At 37.1% G+C, this 18,553-nt stretch overlaps 1 protein-coding gene across 5 annotated transcripts in view; it reads left to right on the top strand.

The window, feature by feature from the left end:
- Positions 1 to 18,553, top strand: part of LOC118017326 (multidrug resistance-associated protein 1-like) — an 89,507-nt gene that overhangs the window by 50,369 nt on the left and 20,585 nt on the right. For all 5 annotated transcript variants that reach the window (XM_035015138.1, XM_035015139.1, XM_035015136.1 and 2 more), the window contains 3 exons: positions 3,554 to 3,629; positions 11,031 to 11,091; positions 11,597 to 11,816. In XM_035015138.1, the coding sequence (XP_034871029.1) occupies positions 3,554 to 3,629; positions 11,031 to 11,091; positions 11,597 to 11,816 (357 nt within the window). The remainder of the gene's footprint in view (positions 1 to 3,553; positions 3,630 to 11,030; positions 11,092 to 11,596; positions 11,817 to 18,553) is intronic.

Here is an 18,553-nt window from a genome sequence, read left to right as displayed (position 1 = left end):
CATTTTTGAAAAAGGATATTTCTGGGATTTTGATTTTTTTGGATGCTGAATAAAAAAATGTAAAGGCTTTTTAAAGGCCACCATAAAATTACACATGATGATACTAGATGTTAGATAGGTATTTGTAAAAGGTCGGTCATGTATAGTGTAATTCCCTTAGGGCCCACACAGAGCAAGGCAAAAGTAGAGTTTGATGATATAAACCACCCCATTAAATAATAGTTTCAAACCAGGTTACATTCAGTGTCAAGTTCTTATTTATTTATTTATTTATTTGAGAGAGAGAGTGCACGTGAGCACGAGTGGGGGGAGGAGCAGAGGGAAAGGGACAAGTAGACTCTGTGCTGAGCCCAGAGTCCTACACGGGGCTCCATCTCAACAACCCTCAGGTCCTGACCTGAGCCAAAATCAAGACTCAGATGCTTAACTGACTGAACCACCCAGGCGCCCCCAGTGTCAGGTTCTTATAGTGCTGCTCTTAGATCTGGACCAGCATGACCTAGTACTATACTCTACCTTGTTCTGGCCTTTCTTAGCTGCCTTTCTGGTCAAGAGCCCAAGGATTGTGCCCATCAGGGGTCTCCTTCCAATCTTCTACTTTTTGAGTATTCCAGATATTTTGGGGTTCCAGAATTCTCTGCCCAAATAACATAAACTTGCTCCTCAATCCTATCCTCCCAAAGGCAGGCTAATCTACCGGCATTTGCCACTCTTTGGCCTGAGGAATTTTTTCTTTCTTGGAGGGATGGGTTAGGGTGAACAAAGCCTAGACATATGGGCTGGGGTGTCCCCAGACATGCAGCAGGTTGGGGTTGGGGTGGGAGAGAAGGGGACAAGGGCCTTTACTGGGACTACCTCACCTAGGACTGTTATATTTCCAAGGAACTCTTAGGATTTCAAACACTCTCACATGGACCTTAGCTTTCAGGTGGTTGGGAAGGTGTATTGGTTGGGATAAGCAATAGAACTTATTTATGATAAGTTGGTTGGCTCTATCTGTTACTGTTAAATAATTAGGAATATGGTATGTGGGCCTTCATTTATATTCTTGCCCTGGTACCCACCAATGTGAGGTGCAGGCCTGTCCCTGTGGGGCATTTCTTTTTCTTATTTGTATAAGTAGTAGGGAAAACTCACATTATATCTGAGAGCATTTTTATTGGGATTTAGGGGAAAAGGATTACCTAGATAAGGAGTGGAATTTGAGAAGTATGATCCCCAGTACTAAAACACCCTGTGATCTATCATTTATGTTTTAATTTATCTTCTTTGATCTTGAGTCTGTTCAAGAATTCTTTTAAAAGGTACACAATGCTTCCATTTTAAAATTCATGTTAACTTATGTGACACCAGAGTGGGAGTAAAAGTAAGCACAATTTTGTGGAAAAAACACTGGGCCAATTTTAGGTTGCCCCAGGCTCTAGTTCTGACTCAGAATAACTATGTGAGTCTTCATAGAGTTGACTTTACACCTCTGGTTCTTCCCATTTATGAAAATGGGACTGAACTAAGTCTTTTTTTTCCTAGTGGCTGATGTGGAATTGAACAATGCACATTTTTATCATTCCCTTGCCTCCAAAACTACCTACGACTTAGCCACTTTTTCTTCTTTTCCTACCATCCTCACCTTTACTATTAAGGTTAATAACAGATTACTTAGAAAAAGTAGTTTTTATAGTATAATTTGGGTTTGGATACATCAGATCTTGGAGACTCCATCCAGCTCTGAAAAATCTACAAATCTCACCTTAAGGGGATATTATATTAGAGAATCAGTCAGAGGTGAGAAGAAAGGTCAATGAAGAAAGATATGAAGACTAATGATAAATTTACATATTTATAGGTTTAGTCTAGGCTACTTCTTTTTTTTTTTTAAGATTTTATTTATTTATTCGACAGAGAGATACACAGCGAGAGAGGGAACACAAGCAGGGGGAGTGGGAGAGGGAGAAGCAGGACTCCCACCGAGAAGGGAGCCCGATGCGGGGCTCGATCCCAGGACCCTGGGATCATGCCCTGAGCTGAAGGCAGATGCCCAACGACTGAGCCACCCAGGTGCCCCTAGGCTACTTCTTACCCACACTAATAATCCTGGTGATAGCTAGGAGGATGTCATGGGTAGTAAGTCAATATATTCACAACTTTTACCTTACCTTAATCCTCCCCGAAACCTCCTGAGACCGCATAGTCATGATTTTACAAAGATTAGGTATCTTGCACAAGTTAAGACAGATTGTAAGTGGCAGAATTTGAATCTGATAGTACATCTGTTTCATGCGAGGCCAGCCAAACTCTTAAACGTTTTATCAAATGTGTAGGAACAAGTACACTGACTTGGTGTGAAGAGACAGGAAGGGGTGTGTGACTCAGCTCACTCTTGTTTGCTCTGTCTCTGTCTCTCTCCCTTCCTCTCTGTCTCTTTGATAACTGTTGGTTTCAGTCAAGTCACTTATCCTATCTGAGTTTTATTTTTCCCTTGCAAAATATGGATAAGCTTAACTATTGTCTTTATCTTACAAGCTCATTTGGTACTCAAATGTAATGTATGTGAAAGACCCCTATAAATTGCAAATATATAAATTTTAAAATTATTATAAACTATAAAAATGAAAACGGTCCTTAGGCAGGAGGGGGCTGAAACATCTCCAGATCAAATTTTCATTCTGTTGAGACATGGAATACCATGTTTCGTAGAGATGGTTGATGTAAGTCAGATTTTTCCATTAAGGGCTATTAGATGTTTACTTCTAGAAATAAGAAAACATAGAATTCATAGAAGAGATTGTAGAAATTCCCAGGTCCAGTCCTTTTTTTTAAAGATGAGAAGTCTGAAATTCAAGGAGTTTAAGTATTATACTGTAAAAAAAAAAGACAAAACTCAGCCAAGCTCTGAGATGTTTCCCATCAAATTCACAAGCAGTAACTTGAACCTCAATCTTATAGTTCTAGATGTGAGACCTTGGTTTGTGTGACCTGCTTAACTTCTCTGTGCCTCAGTCTTTTCATCCCTAGAATAAAGGGATAATTATAGTATCTTCCTCATAGGGATCAAGAATATATATATACATGTATATATATATCATTTAGAAAAATGCCTGCCATATAGGAAGCTATTATTAGTATTAGTGACATTAGAAAGAACATGACAGAGATTTGGGGAATTTACCATTGTGTTTCATTAGTAATCTTCATAATAATCAAATTGTCTATAAGGCTTCATTAAATTGCATTTTTCTTTTAAAGACTAGAGTCATGTTCCTCTTGGGCAAATACTAGCCATTCCGTGGAAGTCCAAAACAAGTTAACACTCCTCTCTAATGTCCAAAAAAATAATTTGTGTAGGCTTTTTCATTACAAAATCTTAGTTTTAGAAGATGTTAGAAGATACTTCAGGTGAAGGGGAAGTAATGGGAAAAATGAAAGGGCTCCCTGTATACCTGTGGATCCAGAACCAAAATTTCTCCAACTGGTATAATCTTTCATCATATCTCTCTATATTTTATGCATTGTTTGCTTATATGTATATGAAAGCACTTACCATCTTCCTCTCCAGCTCATGCTTTAAAGCGAGTCAGTGTAATCAACTCCAGAACTATACTGAAAGACCAAATCTTGGAGCAAAATGACAGGTGAGTATTAGGATAATACCAGGCTCACTGGGATTATGAATAATTAATTACAATCCTTTTAACATTTAAAATGTTTCCTTTATAAAGGATCTACACATTATAATGGCTACAATATGTACTTAGTGGTCTCCAGGTTTTAATCTGTAAGTTAGATGGATGTGTCTAAGGTTTTAAGAGAGATGGATGTGACTTAGTTTGGGACATACATGCTCATTAGACTCTCAATAACTTCTAGACAAATTCTAGTAGCAGAATTGTGTGTGTGTGGGTGTGCGCCCTGTTCCCAACCCATAACAGTCATACCCACTGCTGATGTGAATGTGAAATAAGCTTTAGATGTGAGAATTCTACAATGGACTGGTATGGGTATCAGGCCAGGATATGTGACCTAGAAATAGGGACTTGGTGTAGGAATTGAAGAATCTGTTAAATGAAGCAAGAGAGAGGGAAAAAAGAAGAGAGAGAGGGAGAAGTGAGGGAGGAGGTGGGGGAGAAGGTATGAAGGGAAGGAGGGAGGGAGGAAGTGAAAGAAGGATAGGAGAAAGTGAGAGAAATAAAAATCATAAAACATTGACCCTGATTGGATTTTGTTATATTATACTTCTTTTTTTTTTCAAAAGTGACTAAAATGAACAGTAATTAAAGCAAATTATCCTAATCTGTTACTTGCCCCAGTATTCCCCACAGCAGTTGCAAATAGGAGACTGAAAGAAAAAAAAATAGGAATAAACAGAATTATAGGGAGCAGCCACTCATCAAAATTGCTAAAATGGAGGATCGGGATGGATTATAAGGAAGCAAGCACTTTGGGTTCCATTGGCTCAGAATTTTGTAGATTTGACCTTGAATTAAAAAATGGACCTTGAGGGCACCTGGGTGGCTCAATCGTTAAGCGTCTGCCTTCGGCTCAGGTCATGATCCCAGGGTCCTGGGATCGAGCCCCGCATCGGGCTCCTGCTCCTTGGGAAGCCTGCTTCTTCCTCTCCCACTCCCCCTGCTTGTATTCCCTCTCGCTGTGTCTCTCTGTCAAATAAATAAATAAAATCTTTAACAACAACAACAACAAAAAACAGGACCTTGAATTTATTTATTTATTTTGAAAAGAGTGGATATTCCTAAGGATGTGTGGATGATGTGGATGTTGCAGGTTTGAGTTTTGCCTCTATATCAGAATCAGCTGAGTCAGTAGATCAACTAAATCATTGTCCCAGATAGCCATACAACTTGCTCACCCACCTTTTGCAGGTCTTTGCTCAAATATTACCTTATTGATGAAGACTTTGGGTTTAGCCACCCTGTTTTGTCACAGTCCTCCCCAACCCCTTCCAGGCTTATTTTTTTTTCTTATAATCCTTATTAATTTTCAGTATACTGGAGAATTTATTTACTTTTATTTTGTCTTTCACTTCTGGGTTTTAAGCTTTATAACAGCCTAAATTTTTGTCTATTTGTTCATTGCTTTATTGTCATCTAAAAAGTTTCAACTAAACACTGAATAAAAAGCTGTGTTATATGTTATAATAACATATAAGCTGATGTTCAATAAATAATTGTTGAATGGATGAATAAGTAACTGAATTCTGAAAGAACGCTCAAGGATCTTTTAATTCATCATTTATTCTATTTTATTTTTTTGACCATTATGACATTACCTTTCATTTAAATGAGTGTCTGTTTTTAAGGATCCCCAAGAGAAGTGAATCTAGAAGCAGTGAACCAGACTTTGAAATTCATGTGCTATAGGATCTAAGCATCTCTAATCCTTAGGAGAATTTTCACCTGTGTACAGTTTCACCATGTAGTCAATATGTAACTTGTTTAAAAGCTTAGAACTGGGACACCTGGGTGGCTCAGTCGGTTAAGCGTCTGCCTTCAGCTCAGGTCATGATCCCAGGGTCCTGGGATCGAGTCCCGCATCGGGCTCCCCGCTCTGCGGGGAGCCTGCTTCTCCCTCTGCCTCTGCCTCTCTCTCTCTCTATCTCTCATGAATAAATAAATAAAATCTAAAAAAATAAATAAATAAAAGCTTAGAACTTAAAAATCAGTAAGTATTGTTGTTAACTTAATCATACCCTTCTCTCTATAATAAATCAGTTGTCCTTATTTATAAAATCATTGTCAGTCACAATATCTAAATTGAACCCCTTGAAGTTTTTGTGAATCATTTTTGGAAAGTTTCTTCTTGAAACAGGAATCCCAATCCTTATAAAAATTTATTTACAGAATTGATTTCTAAACATTTCTCAACTTATGGAGGCTCAGACTGAAGCCAGCATTCTGAAACTTACTTCTCCAGTTATTGAGTACATTGGGAAGATCGCCTCAATTCCAATATGTTACATTCTTGTCAACACAACGAGCATCAAGCTTACTTCTTAGTAACTGCGATGAAAATGTTATTGGAGGTCCATGAATTCCCCCATGCTGATCTTTTCTTGTTTGTCATCATAGTATTTAAATCATTTTTTATCTTGTGTTTGAGAGACCAGAGACCTATTTCAGTTTTTCCAAAATATGTGCATGTTTGGCTACTTCCTATGTATTTCCTAGTTTATTATTTTCTGTGCTACTTCTCATCTTAAATTTCATTTTTTATCTGCTTTACTGTTTGGTAAGATAATATTACATGGAGAAAATTTTCCTGACTTTTTAACCTAACTTTCTATTTTTTAGAATTATCCAATTTCCACTTAGTGCAGCATTAAGATAGACTAGGGGCTGGAAGATACACACAGGCAGGAACTTTACAGCAGTTAGAGAGTCTCTACAACGGGACGTACTGAGATAGAATGCAGTGATTCTTCCTCATGGAAGAGTTAGTTCATGGGGAAAGTGGCTAACTGCCCATCAGGAGGGGGGTAAAAAGGGAGTTGGACTAAATAATGTCTGAAATTTAAGACTTAGAATTACTTTATGACACGTTAGTTCAATTCGCTAATAGGGACTAAAATAATTTGAACTGTTTCTACATTATGCTTTTCACTTCCTGATTTAAATTTACATGGTATATATTAATTATTTTATTTCTTTAAATATTTATTAATATCTTCCTCAAATAAAATAAATCAGGAGTGTGATTTCAGTATTAGACTGCCCCCTTCTGTCTTTCATGTCAGACTCTTTTAATCACTTTAATCCTCCCATACATATTCCATACTTTGCAACTGCATGCTCAGTTCAGGGATAATGGTTTCAGTATGTTAATTTTATATCTTTTACACAAAAATATGCAGACGGGTATTGTGCCAACTTTCCTGAGGTTTTCTGAAGGACAACACAAGACTCATTTTTAAAACTTCTTTACTAGCATAAAATAATTTGCTCTTTTAAAATTCAGATGGAATCTGTTATTCACAGTAGAGTGCCCAGAACCAAATGCAGTATTTTTGTGGAAAAAGAATAAGTAACATTGTAGTTTGCAGAAGCAATGCCCTCCTCTATGGTGTCCAATAAATTCTCGGTCTTTGTTAGTTATGCCTAATTAGGATGCTTTAATTCCCTTTTAACAGTTGGGTTTCATAGCATTTTATATCCAACTACATTAAGAATTAATTTTTTGGCTTGACACCAATGCTGAATTTGCTTATTCAAACAGAAGCCATGCCAAGGGCTTGACGGATGATGACAGTAATTAACCCAAATCGTATACCAGGAGCTGTTCCAATGAAAGTGTCTGTTAAATAGTGTGTCTTTTCCTGATGGTGAAGCTGATTCTACAAAGGCCATGTGTTACAACCTCCCACAGAATGTTTCTTGACATTAGTGCCAGAGATAGAAAGGGAAGAGCCACCAGACTGATCAAATAAAGCCTTTCTTATTCTGGTAAATAAAATGGAAAACATGGAGAAATGGGGGGAAATTAAACTCAATTCAGAACTTAACATACCCCATGCTCCTGTGTCCCTACAAGGAACAATGAGAGATGTGTAAAAAGAATGATCATTACAGCAAAAAAGTAGGAACAGTCTACAGCCACTAGAACTACTGAGTTTGTTAAATGAATCTTAATATAATAAAATGAAAAATATAATGCAGTTATAGAATAATATTTTAGGTTCCTTGCATACTGAGTTACAAAGACCATGTATAAAGTTGTTTAAAAGTTGAAGAATGGTTTTAGAACAACATTTGTATTATGATACTACACACATGTGGAGGAAAGACTATGGCAATATTCACAAACATGTTAGCACCGAATGTCTCTGGAACATAGGATTATGAATCTTCCTTCTCCTGCTTCTCTTCTTCCTCTTTTTTTCTCTCCTCCTTTGCCATTACTTTTCTTCATGCTGTTAGGTATTTTCCAACTGTTTCTCCAATAATACAGTTCTAGAGGAATTGACACATACCACGTGATTGGTTAGAAATGTACCAAGATTGAGACAGAGGAAGTGTTTGTGGCCCTTTACAAAGCCAGAGAAAGCTTTAAAGGAGGTAGGAAAATACCTGGTTCAGTTTAGGGTGGTATAGAGATAAACAAGCAAAGAGATGAAGTAAGCATGTTACTGTAGAGATCTGGAACTCAAGGGAGAGGTATGCACTAGAACAAGCAATTTGAGAGTCACCCACAAAGAAGGTCATTGAAACTGAGTGAATGAGATTACTCAGAAGAGTGTGGAGCATACAAAGGAAATAGAGTTGGCCCTTGAACAGTGTAAGGGGTTAGAGCATCAACAACTCCAAGCAGCTGAAGATCTGAGTATAACTTTTGACTCTGCAAAAGCTTAACTACCAATAACCCATAGTTGACCAGAAGGCTTATTGATGGCAAACAGTCAATTAATACGTTTTGTATGTTATATGTATTATATACTGTATTCTTACAATAAAGTAAGCTAGAGAAAAGAGAATCTTATCAAAAGGAAGATACATTTACAGTACCATATGTATATTTATTGTAAAAGAAATCTGCATATAAGTGGACCTGTTTAGTTCAAGCCTGTGTTGTTCAAGGATCGACTATAATGACTAGAATTGAGCCTGAGGAAACATAAACATTAAAGAGAATACAGAGAAAGGAATCTAAAGAGAAACTCACGGAGGGCCAGAGAGGTGTGAGAAAATACAAATTCATGGTGGTAGGGAAGTTAAAGGAAATGTTCCTTAAACAAGGAAGTGGTCAATGTTGTTAAATGTCATGAAGAGTTTAAGTGAAATATTTTTTAAAGTATCCCATGGATATAACAATAAATATTTTACTCATTTCATCAAGGCACCATTGATGGAAACACTTCCAGCCAGGTGCCAGACAGTTGAAGGAGGCAAAGTGGTTTAGCAGAAAAATGTTTGGCTATAAAAGGAAGGCAAGAAGTAGGATGGTAACTGATGAAAGACATAGAATTGAGAGTAGTATCATTTTTGTGGTGATGGTTTTAAGATAAGAAGAATGTGTTATTCTCTATGGGCTGATGGGAAGGAGTCAGGAGTAGGGAGGAGAAGATGAAGTTTAGAAAAAATTGGGAAGAACTCAGAGTTTCTTAGATTTGCCTTAAGATGAGAATCCCTTGGATCATTTGTTTGAAAGGCAGGTTTCTAGTGGGGGAAATCCTATAATCTGTATTTCTTTTTTTTTTTTTTTTAAGATTTTATTTATTTGACAGAGAGAGACACAGCGGGAGAGGGAACACAAGCAGGGGGAGTGGGAGAGGGAGAAGCAGGCTTCCTGCGGAGCAGGGAGCCCGATGCGGGGCTCGATCCCAGGACCCTGGGATCATGACCTGAGCCGAAGGCAGACGCTTAACGACTGAGCCGCCCAGGCGCCCCTATAATCTGTATTTCTAACAAGTACCATCAAGTGACTCATTGACAGGACAGTGTGGAGACACTATAGTTAATAAATGTGTTTTGAGGAAATGGGACAGAATGGGATTCAGATCATATGGTTATTCTTGATCTGAGGAGAGAATTTCCTTTGTTTGCTGTAGGAGAGAATTAGAAAAGGCTGCGTAGAGGTGCATGTAAATGTAGAGATTTGGTGACTGACTTTCCTGTCTGCCCTTACTTTCTCCATCAAGTAGGATGTGGGGCCCCTTCTGAGAGTCATGCAAGAATTTCTAAGCACTATTAAGAGCCCAGGTAGAGGGAAGATGTTAATTCATGGTGGAACCAATTTACAGAGCTGCATGATTTTTTTTGAAGCAAGTGTGATGAAGATTGACATGTGAGTTCTAACATGGAGGTTTAATGGAAAGAAAGCAGAGCCTGACAGTTCAGAATATTACCACAGTTTGGATAATGTAATCATGGAGTACAGGCTGGATAATGAAGTCAAAAGTCAAAAGACGTAATAGGTTTGCCTGGGACTGAGAGTTTCTTGGAATATGGGACAATCAATGCTAAAATCAGGAATATCTGGGAAACTAGAATCATTGATCATCCTAGGAGAGCAAGGATGGTAGGAAAGTTGGATTCAGGAACTGGAAGTCTAGATGGAATTAAAACCAAATGTAGTGAGAGTTATTGAATGTACAATTTAGAAATAGAAGGAGTTATGGCCAGAGATTGAAATGTTTAGAGTTGGGTTTTCCAAGGTGGGTTAGTTCCTGATTATAAGATTCATGGCTTAACGTCGTGACAGTTGATGATCAGAGTAGAATGCAGAGGAAGGACCTGGAAGTATGAAGGTCATGAGATTGAAAAGAGATTGAGTTTAATAAGCTGTCTATGTAAACTATGACATTACCCAGGATGGTGGCAGAACAAAGTGGGACGATGAGCCCGATGCCAGTCTTTTTATTTATTTGCTTGTTTGTTTGTTTATTTATCCGAAAGAGAGAAAGAGAGAGAGAGAGCACATGAGCAAGGGGAGGAGCAGAGGGAGAGGGACAAGCAGACTCTGCGCTGAGCACGGGGCCCACCATGGGGCTTGATCCCATGGCCCTGAGATCATGACCTGAGCCAAAATCAAGAGTCAGATGCTTGACCAACTGAACTACCTAGGTGCCCACTTTAAAAAAAATTTTTTTTTAATTTTTATTCTTTTTTTTAAGTAGGCTCCACACCTACTTTGGAGCTCAAACTCACAACCCTGAGATCAAGAGTTGCATGCTCTACCGACTGAGCCAGCCAGGCGCCCCTTGGTGCTAGTCCTGATAGGCCAGGAGGCAAGTAGATGAGAAGACATAGAGTATGGTACAACTGGGTAGCATTAGCTTAAATAATCTAGGGATTTGGCTCAAGTTTGAAAGGTAATTATCTAGAAGAAGCAGTAAAAAATCAGACTATATGTTCTGACTTTAAAATATATGAGATATTGGCAAATAAACAATCTCCATTTGAAAAGATTAAAGGAACAATGTTATCAGGGCAGAAGATTATGCAGTAAAATGGTTGCTAATGTATAACTTTAAAAAACGTGGTTGATCTGAAAACTACAAAATGTACATTGTCTTGCTTTATTAGGCCCTCACTGGATCAAGGAAAACAGTTCTCAATGAAAAAAGAAAAGATCCCTATTGGTGGGGTAAGCACCAGAATTACTAGTATTATTTGTTATTAACCACACAAATATAAAAGATTGCATTGCATTATTAATAAATATATATTTTTCATTTGAGGAGGGTTACTATATAATAGAAGAAATTACATTAAATGGAACTGTTGGTTTATTATAGTGGTGTTTAATTAGGATTACATGTTACTTAGAAATTACATTAAATGGAACTGTTGGTTTATTATAGCGGTGTTTAATTAGGATTACATGTATATTCTTTGTTACTAATGATAGTAACCAATATTATTTGAACATGCATCATTTTTAAGCACTTAGGACTATGCTGGCACTTTAGATGTACTTATAAGGTGACTACTGTTAAAATTCCAACTTACAGATGAATAATCTGGGAGTTAGAGGAGTTAGTAACTTGACCAAGATCACAAAGCTTAGGAAAAATGCCATGTAGGATTTAAATCTACTTTGTCTGACCTTTAAGTACAGTAATCTAATTCCATATTAATTTTTCCTTTAGATGAAGTTCTCAATCATTCTGAAGTACCTCCAAGCCTTTGGCTGGCTCTGGGTGTGGCTGAGTGTGGCTGCTTACCTCGGGCAGAATTTGGTGGGCATTGGACAGAATCTATGGCTTAGTGCCTGGGTAAAAGAAGCAAAACACAAGAATGAGTTCAGAGAATGGAAGCAAATAAGAAGCAATAAACTTAACATCTATGGATTACTGGGATTAATGCAAGGTAAAAAAAAAAAAAAAAAGTCCAGGGGCTTCTTTTTTCTCTTTCTGACCTAATTTATTCAAATGCAAGTATATGGCATCATTTTATTTCAAATAAAACCTATGCCATATTTTTCAAATATTTTGAGATAATTCAAATGCATATGCTTTTAATTCATCGTATTTTAGAAAGTAAACCAAAACTTATGTGTATCTGCTACATGGCCCACACTAAATAATGTATTTGTCTCATTTATTCTTGACAAAAAGTATTTGGAAAGGTGTTATTATTCCTATTTTACAGCCGAGGAAAATGAGGCCCATATGCTAAGTCATTCAGGACCCAAAAGTCTTGACCACATGGCTACTCACTGTATGTGTGAGACCTGTGATTGATATGAAGATCAATAAGTGAGTCAGTTACAAACTACATTGTAAGTAAAGTCTAAAACTACATGGCAAGCAATAAGTGCTATAAAAGTAATAAAAGAAAACCTGCAAGGATACAGAGCAAGAAAAAGCCATATTTGAGAGTTAAGATAATTTCCAAGGAATAGTTGTCATTTGAGGTGTCGCTAAAAGAATGATTTGAATTTTGTGAGACTGAGGTCACAGAAAAGGAGAGGTGACCGATGCAGAGAGAAAGATGTGAGTAAAGACAGGGGTGGGGAAGAAAGGGGGCTGTAGGCATGAGTGAGGGAGCCAGTTTGAGTGGTCTTCAGGTTATTGGTAGGGCAGTAGGGGAACTAGAGGTGGGAAGGTAGTTTGGAGATGTGTTGGAGATGATAGTTGGAAAGGCAAGTGGAAAACTTTGAGAATTTGAGGGAAAAGAGGTGAATTAGAGTTATTTTTCAAACTGAGAATGAATTAACAGTGATGAAAAAGAAAGATGGACTTTTATTGGAGGGATTAAATCAGAGACCAGGGAAAATTTGGGATTGATAGGGAAGGAGTAATCAAGTATCTTCTAGGTGGAAGTCTGGATGGGAGATAATCTACTATAGAAAAATCTCTTCTCTGATCTATCTCCATGTCATCCAAGGCACCTAGTCCAGTGCTAACCAATGAGTAGGGAATGGAATAGGATTGAATGAATAAAGGATGTAGGAAAATAAATGAACAAACAAATGAATGGTCAGAGAATAGCAATGCAGTTGGAGAAAAGGGATAGAGAGGAAAGACACTGCAGTGAACACATACGTAAGAATGGGTGATTTGAAGCTAAGAAGAGGGCCTCATTCATGGTTTCGAAGTTCATTTTGGGTAACTGGGGAATGATGAAGACAAAAATAAGGAAACCAGAGGGGGGAGTCTTAATACGTGGGGCAGAGAATTCAATTGACTTCAACTCAATTCAGTGGTGAATTCAATTTTGGACACATTTAATAGAAAGTGTAGATGCATTTTTCTACTTTTTTTTTCTCCCAGTAGGCAGATTTAAATGCATATCTGGAAGTTTGGGAAGCAAATTTCATTTATTTGTAAAATGGAGGGCTTAGACTAAATAATTTCTACATTTCCTCCAACCTCTAACACTCTATAGCTCTGTGGTTCTACCGAGATGTTGAGTCATTCTCATAGAGATAACAAGTGAGCCATAGAGAAGATATGATCACTATGAATGAGGATTAAGAGCCACAAGGGTGAATGATGGTTACTTGGGGAATGCCCATGTACAGCCAGTTAGAGGATTGGCTTCAGAGAAATTGAGCAGAGATAAGTTCCTGATCAATAGATAAACAAAAAAACAAAAAAACCCCACAAAAGCACAATAATGTGAAGGCTTGCTCTGTTCCTAGAAACCCAAAGCATTTTATAGAGGTTAGATACATGAAATTGCCTATATTTGACATTTTATGACACACAAAAATGGTAATTCCATATGGTTTAAACTAATTTATTAATTCATTTAACATACATTCTAATGAGGGACTCCTTAAACTTGGGCATGTTAATTAAACTTTTAGTTTTACCATTTATAGAAGGTAGATAATTTCTACCTAAATATTGTTCCAGTGATTAAATTAGCTAATATGTATAGAGCTTACAAAAAAATGCTGAGCGTATAACAAGAGTGCAGTAAATGTTAGCTATTATTTAACAATAGAGGAAATGAATACTATGCACAAAGTCCTACAGATAAAAGTTTCAGAGCCAGGTTTGAATCCATGTGTACCAGATTCCCCAAACTATGTTCTTAACCACTAAATTAACATTTCCAAAAGTTTTACATGAAACAGTAGAGATACTCCACAAATATAGGGATCTGTACTCCCAATAGATCTGGAAAACTGAGGACTATATTTTTCTGTGCTTCTGAAATCTTTTTTTCCTTTCACTAGAAGTTTCCAGATATTTTTCAGTAAACTGATCTGTTTAGTTCTATCTAACCCAATGTTTCTCAAATCCGTTTGACCATGGAAAAAATGTTTCTTCTTGTATTGGCCCTTAATATCTTGAGCAACTTGTTTTCCATAGAATATACTTCGGAAAACTCTAAATGATGATACACTGCCTTCCAAGTGAAAAGTATGATGTAACAAAAGCCCCCAAAAAAAAAAAAAAGAAGAAAGAAAGAAAGTTCAAAGAAGTTCTCACTGGTTCTGAAATGCTGCAGAAATGTTAAGAAGAAAAAATTGAGAAAAGACCCATGATTGTAGTCAAAGATGCATCATCTAGAAAGAGATAGAAAGAGAATACAGACTGTAGGTAGTTCAACAATTGATAATTAAGGAGTAGATACATATTGTCCTTCAAAGAAGTTAGGTGATTTGAAAGAAAAAAAAAGGATATTCAAAAGTATGGTAGAAATAAAGAGATTTTTAAAGTACAGACATTTTGTGTATGATTATAAAAGGAAAGAAAGGCACCTTGAGGGAGAATGATATTCAGGGAGAATTCAAACAAGAAAAAAATATGTGGAAGTCATACTGTCTAAGGATATTCATAAGGGACAACACAAAGAGATACATGCATTTGGTAAAAAAAAAAAAAAAAGAAGATAAAATAAAAAGTATGAAACTTGGGGCTTTGGTTCTCTTCTCCTTTCCCATCTTTATTGTGTGGCCATAGTATTGCTTCTAAGTGTCTCCATCAAAAGTATGCAAATATTGTGAGACAGATTTATATTTACTTTGCCATTCTGTTAACAATATTCATTGGGGAAAGAGATGTTGTTAATGACTAAAATGAGATACAAAGAATATTTATAGTATGAAAGATACAGTGTGTTTGGTTTTGAATCAGTGAGAGTCAAGTTTATTGGCTTGCAATTCGCAACTCATTGAGGAAAGAATAGATATAGCAGTCTAGAATTCTGAACAGCAAAAGAAACATCCATATATACAAATATCTCTATATCTGTGTCTATCACATCTACATATGAGAGTTAAACTCATACCAATCCAGGAGCTCATGTTACAACTTTAGGGGAAATTCAATATAATTTGGAGAGTATTTTAAGTGAGCAAATATCATTTCCCATACTAGACAAGCTATGTAAGTTTAATGTTCACAATTTTACCATTGTAAAGTCTTACTTTTTTATCAGAATTTTTAAACTTTTTATTTAAATTCCAGTTAGTTAACATACAGTGTAATATTAGTTTAAGGTATACATTTTTTTGATTTGCCATATATCTTTTTTTTATCTTTTTTAAGTTTTTAAATTCCAGTTTGTTAATATACAGTGTAACATTAGTTTTGGGTGTAAAATTTAGTGATTTATCACTTACATACAACACCTGGTGCTCACCACAACAAGTGCCCTCCTTAATACCCGTCAATAATTTAACCCATCCCCCCTCCCCCCAGCTCCCCTCCAGTAACCCTCAGTTTGTTCTCTACAGTTAAGAGTCTGTTTTCTGGTTTGTCTCTCTTTGCTTTTTCTCTATATTCATCTGTTTTGTTTCTTAAATTCCACATATGAGTGAAATCGTATGGTATTTGTCTTTCTCTGACTGACTTATTTTGCTTAGTGTAATACTCTCTAGCTCCATCCATGTCATTGCAAATGGCAAGATTTCATTCTTTTCTCTTTTTTTTAAAGACTTTATTTATTGGGCGCCTGGGTGGCTCAGTTGGTTAAGCGACTGCCTTTGGCTCAGGTCATGATCCCGGAGTCCCAGGATCGAGTCCCGCATCGGGCTCCCTGCTCAGCAGGGGGTCTGCTTCTCCCTCTGACCCTCCCCCCTCTCATGTGCTCTCTCTCATTCTCTCTCTCACAAATAAATAAATAAAATCTTTAAAAAAAAAAAGACTTTATTTATTTATTTGACAGAGAGAGATAGCAAGAGCAGGAACACAAGCAGGGGGAGTGGGAGAGGGAGAAGCAGGCTTCCCGCTGAGCAGGGAGCCCGATGTGGGGCTCGATCACAGGACCCTGGGCTCATGACCCAAGCCAAAGGCAGACGCTTAACGACTGAGCCACCCAGGTGCCCCAAGATTTCATTCTTTTTTATATGGCTGAGTAATATTCCAGTGTGTGTGTGTGTGTGTGTGCCACAACTTCTTTATCCATTCATCAGTGGATGGACATTTGGCTATTGTAAGTGATGGTGCTATAAACAGTGGGGTGCATGTGTTGTATCCCTTCAAATTAGTATTTTGGTATTCTTTGGGTACGTACTTAATGCAATTGCTCTATCATAGGGTAGTTCTGTTTTTAACCTTTTGCTGTTTTCCGGAGTGGCTGCACCACTGTGCATTCCCACCAACAGTGAAACAAGATTTTTTTCTTGTTCTCCACATCCTTACCAACACCTGTTGTTTCTTGTATTGTTGATTTTAACCATTCTGACAGGTGTGAGGTGATGTCTTATTGTAGTTTTCAATTCTATTTCCCTCATGATGAGTGATGTTGAGTATCTTTTCATATGTCTGTTGGCCATCTGTCTGTCTTCTTTGGAAAAATGTCTATTCGTGTCTTCTGCCCATTTTTAAATTGGATTATTTGTTTTTTGGGTGTTGAGTTTTGTAAGTTCTTCATATAATTTGGATGCTAACCCTTTATCAGATATGCAATTTACAAATGTCTTCTCCCATTCCATAGGTTGCCTTTTCATTTTGTTTATTGTTTCCTTCACTGTGAAGAGGCTTTTTATTTTGATGAAATCCCAATAGTTTATTTTTGCTTTTGTTTCCCTTGCCTCAGGGGACGTATCTAGTAAGAAGTTGCTATGGCTCATGTCAAAAAGGTTGCTGCCTATGTTCTCCTCTAGGATTTTTATGGCTTCAGGTCTCAAGTTTAGGTCTTTAATCTATTTAGAATTTATTTTTGTATATGGTATAAGAAAGTGGCCCAGTTTCATTCTTTTGCATGTTGCTGTCCAATGTTCCCAGCACCATTTGTTGAAGAGACTCTCTTATTTTTAATTAACTATCAGTAGATATAGGAAATATTTTGTAATGAGGCAACAGATTATGCAGTATAATCAAAAGGATTTTTTCCCTATTGGATCTTTGTGTAGAGTGGTCTTCAATCATTAAAATATGAATCTTCTCAGGGCACCTGGGTAGCTGTCGGTTAAACATCTGACTCATGATCTCAACTCAGGTTTTGATCTCAAGGTCATGAGTTCAAGCCCCATGTTGGGCTCCACTCTGGGTGTGGAGCCTACTTTAAATGAATGAATGAATGAATGAGTGAATGAATGAGTGAGGGAATGAATAAGAATCCTCTCTAATTTTTCTTTCATTTTTAATTTTTTTGCATTAAAAAATTAAAATTTTTCTGAAGACTTATTTATTACATGTAATTATAAGTTTTCTGTAAGTGGGTAAGCCTAAGAAATGAAAATGTATAATTTCTGTTTTTTTCAGTAGACCACAGCTGCATCTTACAGAATTTGGTACAATGAAGAGCAGGCTGTATTCACTTACATCATCATAGCTCACAAAATAAAAAGGGCAAGAGTGCTTTAAAGCATAAGCAGCATTGTCTTTCACATGTTAATACCACAGGCCTACTATGAATAATATAGAAAGCTAACATTTAAAAAGAAACTAGAGATCAAAGCACAGTGTTAGATCTATATTTTGTAACAATAATAAAAATTTTAACCTCATTTTCTAAACAAGAAATAGTTCTGAACATTTTCTTCCTAGGTCCCAGCTATTCTCCTTAGAATCTTTAGGACGCTCTAAACATCCCCAGTCTATTATCTTTTATGCCTCATTGTTAGGAACTTCCTTTCTCCAATCCAATGTGAAAAATATAGGCACCTTCTTTTCTTTTTTTTTTTTTTTTAAGATTTTTATTTATTTATTTGTCAGAGAGAGGGAGAGCACAACAGGGGAAGCAGCAGAGGGAGAGGGAGAAGCAGGCTCCTCACTGAGCAAGGAGCCCGATGTGGGACTCGATCCCAGGACCCTGGGATCATGACCTGAGCCGAAGGCAGACGCTTAACGACTGAGCCACCCAGGCGTCCCTAGGCACCTTATTTTCAAGGTGCAGTGTTTAAAGACTACACTGCTGCTTCTAGTTTAAGATGAGTGAGTGGATCATCTACTTTACTTACCTCACAAAATTCCAGTGAGATGACAGTGAATAAATATAAAAGGAAAGACTTCAGAAGATTTCAGAGTGATAAATTTCTACATAAGCAATTAACCTGATAGTTGATCAAGGGTAGAAGAACCTGCAGCCAGAAATGGATAGGGGAGAAGCTATAACACAAGAGGGAGATGTTTATTTGGGCAGTGGAGAAACACTAAACTCATGGTCACAGGTAGAGAGTAGGATTGAGTTGCATGGAAATA

The sequence above is a fragment of the Mirounga leonina genome, unplaced genomic scaffold, assembly GCF_011800145.1.
Source record: "Mirounga leonina isolate KUSES-001 unplaced genomic scaffold, KU_Mleo_1.0 Mir_169, whole genome shotgun sequence".
Classification (NCBI taxonomy): domain Eukaryota; kingdom Metazoa; phylum Chordata; class Mammalia; order Carnivora; family Phocidae; genus Mirounga; species Mirounga leonina.
Note: the sequence above shows the minus strand (reverse complement) of the source record. Positions and strands in the feature narration are given on the sequence as shown.